The sequence below is a fragment of the Ruditapes philippinarum genome, unplaced genomic scaffold, assembly GCF_026571515.1.
Source record: "Ruditapes philippinarum isolate M1 unplaced genomic scaffold, ASM2657151v2 ctg40_1_1_1_1, whole genome shotgun sequence".
Classification (NCBI taxonomy): Eukaryota; Metazoa; Mollusca; class Bivalvia; order Venerida; family Veneridae; genus Ruditapes; species Ruditapes philippinarum.
The window spans coordinates 646,169-655,246 of NW_026863541.1; the positions used below are offsets into that span (position 1 = coordinate 646,169).

Genomic DNA, 9,078 nt, shown 5'->3' on the forward strand with positions numbered 1-9,078 from the left:
TCTGATATTTGAGCTAATCAATAATAAATGTGGTTAAGATGTGTATCCGTTCATGCTCTATAATTATAATTGTACTACTACAACTACGCCATATGTTTGTTTACCCACTTTGGTCACGTCCAGTGGTTGTCGTGACAGAAATAGTTTCATTTCTTATTTAGCGTTAACTTTGAGCAAAAAATGGTTAAAAGTAACCAGATTCTGATTAATTCTGTATCACGGTAGATACAGCTTACATTTAACATTGCCAGGTATGATTAGGCTTAATCAAACCGAGTCTGGAGTATGATATATTATGTCGTGTTGAAGTACTTTCAAGTGATACTACATTTCATTATTTTACGGTAAAAATATTTCTGGAACACGCAAAATTTTGAAAATAAAATGCCAGTAATTAATATTGGTGCAAAACAACATATCATACCTAGTTACGAACATGGAAATATTTTGGAAATTAAGGAACAAAGCATTGTTTAAGGTATTATATTTATTTTAATCATTTATTTGTTTAAATTATATTAACTTTGAAAAGCAAAATATACGCAAATGATATCCACATCAGAAGCGAAAATTATGATCAGTATCATATAAATTAATCCAATGATATTCCTGGTAAAAAAGAGAAAACTCCTCTAACAAACTGCTTTTCATTTGGTTTTAAGTTTTTTCTTTCATTTCGCCTTAAATGTAATAACAATTTATCACTATCTTTCAATGCAACATATCAGCGCAGTTTTTATTATTTAAATGTTATAAGAGGGACCTGAGAAAGAAATAACGTGTCAATAAAGGTTTTAGATTATATAATGATATTGATAATATTTTTCAATGCAACAAACAAGACAGTTCGTAATAAGTAGCCACATGGAAAGTCACTTTTGTGTCAATAAAAGAATAGATTTAAAATGAAATTGATAATGTGTTGATTTTCATTTCAATTTAAGAGATGTCGTCATACAGTGTTCAGACTGAAAATCTCATTGAAGAGTTGGGTGGTTGCGGCAATCTGCAAGTTTTGCTTTGTTTATGTATACACAGTTCAAACACGATAATATTTTGGAGCTTACTAGCAATGTCTTTCATTGGTTATACCCCTGATTTCTCGTGTAAAGTACTTGACGTCTCACAGACATCTTTATCTACACTAAATCTGAGCAATGTTTCTCCTGATCACCTATGTTTTGCAGGACCGAACACAACGTGTAGTTCCTACATTTTTCAGCAATCTGCGAATACTATTGTAACAGAGGTACCTGAATATAAATATCTTTTTTTTTGAACATATACAATAGATATAATACAAGTAAGTTTACAAACTCGAAGGTATTTCTAAATTCATGTTTCTTTCTTAAAGTTGACTTGATAATGTTAAGATACCTAATTATTTAAATACGAAACATTTTCCTTGGTTGTATTAAATACGTATCAAAATAACAATTTTATGTTCTATATTTTTATTAATAGTGGAGCCTAATTTGTGACAGGCGCTGGATTGTGGCATTTATAACAACATTACAAATGGTAGGTCTAGTTGTCGGATCAATAATTGCAGGACAGGTGGCCGACTTTCTTGGACGGAAAACAACAATTATCTCAGGAATCGCTTTTGTGACTATTTTCAATTTTATTGGACTTTTCACTCCGTCATGGAAAATTTATGCAGCTATTCGTTTTTTCATCGGTACAGGAGTAGGACTCTCGCATACTACTCAGTATACATATATGATTGAATTCGTAACCTCGAAATGGCGACCACTAGTAGTTTGTTTCCCTTCATCAGCAATTGCAGGAATGTTATTGGCTCCTGTTTCCTGGTGGTTACATGACTGGAGGAGTTTACATCTTTTAAAGACGATAGTTGGTGTATTATTTTTCATAATGATTTGGTAATGTATTGTTTGCTTAACATTTCTTTTCGTAACGAATATCTAATTCATCTCAATATTTCAAAATGTATCTCTGAAATTTGTCAGAAAAACACAAGCCAGTTAAAATTGCAAATCACTCGAAAGCAATATTATAACAAGTTAAGATTCTATGTTGTAATATCTAGTTTCAATCAAGGATAGAAATTCTTTTAATAATCGTTTAATAATGCGTTTTCTTTTAAAAGTTAAAATCACGATATTATTATTTTTACAGGTTCTTCCCAGAAAGCTTTAGATGGCTAGGTGCTAAGATGAAATTTAAGCGAGCGAAAAAATCAATCAAATTCATTGCAACAGTAAACAGAAGAAAATATCCCGACCTAGAAGAACTATTTAATAGAGCAAAAGTAGAAGCAGTTTCAAATATCACAATGAGTTCTAATTTCACAAACTTACTGACTTCAAAAGAGTTGCGAAATGTGACACTCCCTTTAAGTATAGTATGGTAGGTAATTCATGTTGAGAGCTTTTCATAATGCAAACATATTGTTCATATAAAATGAAGTTTTATTACATGCTTTTCGGTGGTTTATAGAAATATATCAGTGATATAAAACTGGTAATTTCAGTTTGAAACAATGAAATTACCACTGTTTGAAACAATGAAATTACCACTGATAATTTCAATGTTTTGAATTTAAGCCCCTTACGTTGTTTCAGTGATATACCTGCGTGCACAGTACTGGGTACCAACTTAATGACGTGACGTCGTAAATGACGTCACGTTGTATTATTATTTTGCGCGCTTTTCATTCAGTATTAGATTTAATGTCTTTTTAAAACGTTTATTTGCATATAATAAAAAGAAAATTTGTTTAGTTTAGTGTAAGATCGAAATATATTTCACGTTGTGCGCCACTCGTGAAATATACCTTTTGGTGCTCACTCGGTGAAATATATTCCGATCTTACACTGAACTAAACAAATATCCTCTATATATTAGTTTCTGGTATGCAAATATAATAATTCTTTTAATTATTTATCACACTGTACACTTTTAAAAATTAACAACTGTAGTTAACGAGTAGTAAGATGAGTTTATTACATGCTTTTCGGTGGTTTATAGAATTATTTCAGTAAAATTTAAAACTGATATTTCATTGTTTGAAACAGTGGAATTATCAATTTGATATTTTTCACTGTTTTTGGAATTAAGCCCGTTACGGTGCGTCAGAAACACCAGCGTGCATAGTACTGGAAACCAATTAAATGGCGTCGTGTTATAATTTGGTGCGATGTTCATTTAGTATTAGATTTAAATGTCTTTTTAAACGTTTCTTTGCAATAATAAAGAGAAAATTTGTGTAGTTTAGTGTAAGATCGAAATATATTTCACCACTTGAACACAAAAAGTTCGTATTTGTGCGCCACTCGTGAAATATACCTTTTGGTGCTCACTCGGTGAAATACATTACGATCTTAGTCGCAAGCGTTGTAATCTCCCGTCTGGGGGACATCGTTGTTTCCTGCAGCAGGAAACGTTACACACAGAGTTAAGTTGTAGTTGGTTTCAGTAAGATTCGAAAGTGTATCAAAAAGGGCAAATTGTAACACAATACATTTAAGTAGTATGAAATTGATTCTGTCGTCTATATTGTATGACGTACCTAAAAATAGAAAATATATGCATCTGTTAGATTTCTTTTTACCAAAAACACTACTTTATAGGTTCTCTGTGTGCCTTTCCTGGTACTGTATATCACTTGGAATGGAGGCTGTTTCTGTTAACGTGTATCTGACCATATTACTCATGAACTTTGTTGACTTCCCCGCAGATTTGATAACTGCTGTTTTCATTAGCAGGTATCAGTGTTTATAAAATACATTTATATTATAGAGTTCATTAAACCTGAGATTGAAATTACTATTGTAACGGTAACAACAATGGGTATTATTATTAAATTGCACCTTGTGGTAATCAGCATGTAAATATCAAAGTGCGTGCTTTGTATAATGATTTTATTACCTCACCAGTACCGAAGGTTCAGGGTGAGCTATTAGTATCAAAGGGGGATGCTCCGGCGTCTGTCGTCATGCGTCAACAATCGTCTTCTTCTCTAAAGCTGCTGGGTAGATTAACCTCAAAATAAAGAAAATAAAAATCCCTAAAGAAAGCCCAACACGGCACAATTGAAAATGTTGCAGGCTCGGTTTGATTGAGCCTGTTCATGGACGGTACTGTCAAGTTCAAACTATCGTCCACGCCATATTTATGGTGGGGGTTTGCTCATATTTATACCCCCACCACAAAATATGTGTGTGTGTGTGTGGGGGGGGGGGGGGGCTATAATGGATTCGTTTTGTCGCGTCGGTCGGTCCGTCCGTCCGTCAATCTCCATTTTCGTGTCCGCTCTATAGATCCTATACCAATTTAAGGATTTTCTTCAAACTTGGCTCAAATGTTCACCTCAACAAGGGGATGTGTCAGCATGTGTCAGCTCAAGGTCAAGGTCACAATTGAAGGTCAAATATCAAACACAATCAAATATTAGACAGTATGTCGTGTCCGCTCTGTAAGTCCTACACTAATTGAAAGATTTTCTTCAAACTTGGCTCAAATGTTCACCTCAACAAGGGGATGTGCAGAACCCATGTGTCAGCTCAAGGTCAAGGTCACAATTGAAGGTCAAATATAAAACAATCAAATATTACACAGTATGTCGTGTCCGCTCTGTAAGTCCTACACTAATTGAAAGATTTTCTTCAATCTTGGCTCAATATGTCGTGACCGCTCAAAAAATTCTATACTAATGGAAGAATTTTCTTCAAACTTTAGGGCACACGCATTCTTTTACTTGGGGACCATACGCCGCTTTTCATGGAATGACATTACTGTGTCACATTGAAGGTTCCATGATAACCGCTGTATGAACACATCTGCTGATGTTTCTAAATTCAAAATTCCACCAGTTTTGTGTTTAAATGTTGAATTCTGCTTAAGCCCGTGCTAGGGACGTGCGGGGACGGTAATTTGCACTTTCCAGTACCGTTCATGAACAGGCTCAATCAAACCGAGCCTGCAACATTTTACAATTTTGATGTGTTGGGCTTTCTTTAGGGATTCTGTGTCTCTCTATTTTACTCAAATGATCACCTCAACAAGGTTATGTGCAGAATCAATGTCACCTTTGTGCCGGCTTAAGGTCAAGGTCACACTTAGAGGTCAAATATCAAACATAGAAAATGTTCTTCAATTTTAACATGTACTTGAATATTTCTGAAACTAGCACAGATATTTGCTTGAAACTTTAAAGATATATGAGGTGTCACAAAAAGGATATGCAGGTCTAGTTTCATAACTCTGTATTGCATTTTTACAAAGTTATGCCCCTTTTTAAGTCTTTAAATTTACATCTGTCAATACTAGACAATATGTCGTGTCCGCTCTATAAATTCTATACAAATGGAAGGATTTTCTTCAAACTTTACTCAAATGTTTACCCCAACTGGGCAATGTGCAGAACCCATCTTACCCTTGTGCCAGCTTAAGGTCACAACCACACTTGAAGGGTCAAAAATTGACTTATAAAATGTTAAGTACATTGAGAAAATGAAAGGTTATTTGTAACTGTTTCGAACATGATTTGATAATATATATTTATAGTATTAGGTAATAATATAAATATATATTAGAGACCCCTAAAAGGAGCCAGTCAAAAACTAGAACTATCGCTGAATTAGTCTTTTTCACCAGAGATGATTTCTTTTTATGTATTTGTGCCACTAAAGTTATTCCCTTAACCACTTTTCCAAGTCGTCTTCTGTCAAGGACATTGGTGGTGGTATGAATCGCATTCAGCGATAGTTCTAGTTTTTGACTGGCTCCTTTTAGGGGTCTCTAGGGCTAAAAAATAGAAAAACCTTTAAACATCTTCTACTATAGAACTACAATGTAATTGATAGATGATCAACAAACTTTGTCTGTAGCATTCTTGGGTAGTCTTTTATCAAGTTTGCTCATATTAATTTGATTGGCTCCTTTTAGTGGCCACTAAAGCTAAAAATAGAAAAAACCTTTGAACATCATTTACTACTGAAATAATTGATATATGATCACCAAACTTTGTTGCATTCTAAGGTAGCCTTTTATAAAGTATGCTAATATGAATTTGATTTGCCCCGTTTAAGCTAAAGCTTAAATGCCCCAGGTCATGGCATTTCTTCAAATTATTGTTTAAACATATTCTATGCTCAAATTAAATATAAGAAAATATTGACAATAGATAATTTCTAACACTGAAGAAAGCGGTTGTTTCTGGTGAGCGACTCAGGACCATTATGGCCCTTTTGTTATTTTGTTTCATAATGTACTTACGACATGGTAGATAAAGTCAATATCTAAATAAGATGTACCCTGTTTTCAATTTTTAGCTCACATGTCACAAGGTGACATGGTGAGCTTTTGTGTTCGCTTTCGTCCGGTGTCTGTCCGTTGTCTTCCCGTCCGTAAACTTTTACTTTAAACGACATCCCCTCAAAAACCGCTAAGCCAATCTCATCCAAACTTCACAGGAATGTTCCTTTGGTAGTCAACTTTAAAAATTGTTCAAAGAATTTTATTCCAAGCAGAACACTGGTAGCCATGGCAACCGAAAGAAAAAAAACTTAAAATATCTTTTTTTAGAAAACCGAAAGAGCTAGAGCTTAAATACTTGGCATGAAACATCATCTAGTCAGTGTTTACCAAGTTTCTACAAATAAATGCCCTGGGGTCAAAATTGGCCCCGTCCGGGGGTCATTGATTTTCCTTATTTGTATATAGATCAAACTCTTAAAAAATCTTCTTTTAAAAAACCCAAAAAGCTAGAGCTTAGATATTAAGCATGAAATATCTTTAAGTGTGTGTACAAAGTTTGTTCAAATAAAAGCCCTGGGGTAAAAATTGGCCCCGCCCCAGGGGGTCATTGATTTTCCTTGTTTTTATATAATAAAAAAATTAAAAAATCTTCTTTTAAAAACCCTTAATAGCTAGTCTAAGAGCTTAGATATAAAGCATGAAACATCTTCTAGTGGGTGCCTTCCAAGTTTGTTCAAATAAAAGCCCTGGGGTAAAAATTGGCCCCACCCAGGGGGTCATTGTTTTTCCCTTTATGTATATAGTAAAAACTTTAAAAAATCTTCTTTGAAAAACCCAAAAGAGCTAGAGCTAAGATATTTTTGCATGAAACATCTGCTAATTGATGTCTACCAGGTTTGTTGAAATAAGGGCCCTTTGGTTAAAATTGGCCCCGCCCCAGGGGTCATTGATTTTCCTTATATGTGTATAGTATAAACTTAAAAATCTTCTACTAAAAACCCAAAGACCTAGAGTTTAGATGCTAAGCATGAACTATCTTCTAGAAAGTGTCTACCAAGTTTGTTCAAATAAAAGCCCTGGGGTCGAAATTGGCTCCTCCCGGGGGGGGGGGGTCATTGTTTTTCCCTATATGTATATAGTAAAAACTTAAAAAATCTTCTTACAAAAATCCCAAAGAGCTAGAGCTTAGATATTTATCTTAAATCATCTTTTAATGAATGTCTACCAAGTTTGTTCAAATAAAAGCCCCTGGTTTAAAATTGGCCTTGGCCCAGGGGCCTATATACAGGTGAGCGTTTTCAGGGCCATCATGGCAAAAGCAAACATAAAACTGTTTTTTATTAAAAAGGAATGACATTCTAAGTCGAAAGTTCTCTAAATTTTCAAAAATAAATTTTATGTATTAATTGATTTATCATTTTTTGTAAATGTTCATTTTTTTTTCTTTCTTATAGATATGGAAGGAAAAGGTTTTGCCTAGCAATTTTCTGTATGTCTGGAATTTTATGTTGTGCCGCCGGTATTTTCCAACATTTTGGTAACATGTTAATTGTAAACAAAATTCAATTTTGATTAGTATCATTAACAGTGAAGTCAATTTTCTAGTTTTATCTTTTCCTATTTTACAACATCTCTTCAATTATGCGTTGTGTATGACATAACCTTTATCAGTATCAAAACAAATTTTAATGAACATTTTAAACGTTTTTAAGATGCACTTCCACTTGTAATTCCTTTATAAAACTTAATTTCATTTCAAAAATGCAATTAAATTCTATTTTGATCTAACATTTTTACTTTTATCTTTGGGACACAATCTTATACTACAAAATCAATTTCAGATAAACTATCGAAAACATCTTCCTCTCTTATGGTTACTACATTAGTGGTATCAATATTGGCCAAATTTGCTGTAGCATCTGCAGACAGAAGTGTTATTGTGTATACTACGGAACTATACCCTACAGTTATAAGGTTACTATGTTATCAAGTTATAAACCCGATATAAATTAAGAACAATTTTGAATTTTTAACGTAAATTTTAGTTGTTTGAGTTATCAAAAAAAAAAAAAAAAAAAACGTTTGCAAAATTAACATTTTAGTGCAACACCCTTCTTTCTTTACTAACAAGTTTATAAGTAAATACAGCTATTGTTTCTATTCATGACTAAACGGTGTTTTTGTTAAAAAATATTCATACAATTGGCAAAATCGATGTTCGCATATTATATGAAACATGAAAAATTTATCAATCAGTTTATTTATTGAAATCATTTGTTAATACTAAATTTTATGCTTCTTAATTGTTATCATTATAAAGGACAACAGGTTTCAGTTTCCAGGCGACCGTTGGACGCTTTGGGGCAATTGTATCTCCATTTTTGATTCACATTGTAAGTAATATTATAATGAATTATTTTTTTATATGTGTAAGCCTTATAATATGCAAGTTGTCATGTTATATTTAAAAGAAATTTATTCATGCCCTGGCATTTGGCAGGATTTTCACCATTTCTTTATTTGCAAGTTGTTCTGTTTTAACTAAATAATTGCTATCTTATTGAATTATAATTAGTCATTTTCTTTCGTTTTTCAGATAAGATAATTATATGCCGAATTAATTGTTATTTATTATCTTTTTTACAGAATGGATATTTCCCCGGTGCCATGTACGTTATCTGTGGAGTTATATTGGTTATCTCTTCGGTTTGTATTTTGTTCCTAAGAGAGACAAAGGACTTGATACTGCAAGATTACATCAGACCGGATCCATCAGATTTAAGTACTAAATAAACAGTTTAATAGTTTCATAAACTCGCTTGTAATTGATATTTCATTGCTAAAAGAAAAATA

At 33.0% G+C, this 9,078-nt stretch overlaps 1 protein-coding gene across 1 annotated transcript; it reads left to right on the plus strand.

The window, feature by feature from the left end:
- The first annotated feature begins 944 nt into the window (after positions 1–944).
- On the plus strand, positions 945–9,078 carry LOC132722412 (solute carrier family 22 member 6-A-like). The gene is made up of 8 exons (XM_060706912.1): positions 945–1,249; positions 1,465–1,886; positions 2,143–2,373; positions 3,597–3,731; positions 7,680–7,762; positions 8,067–8,199; positions 8,546–8,618; positions 8,872–9,078. Exons 1-8 carry the CDS (start codon positions 947–949, stop codon positions 9,016–9,018), a joined length of 1,527 nt encoding a protein of 508 aa, XP_060562895.1. The 5' UTR covers positions 945–946; the 3' UTR covers positions 9,019–9,078.

Coding starts and splice junctions, on each gene's coding strand:
- LOC132722412 (XM_060706912.1), top strand. CDS start 947: ATGTCGTCATACAGTGTTCAGACTGAAAATCTCATTGAAGAGTTGGGT. Junction 7,763..8,066: donor CGGTATTTTCCAACATTTTG/GTAACATGTTAA, acceptor AATCAATTTCAG/ATAAACTATCGAAAACATCT. Junction 8,619..8,871: donor CTCCATTTTTGATTCACATT/GTAAGTAATATT, acceptor TCTTTTTTACAG/AATGGATATTTCCCCGGTGC.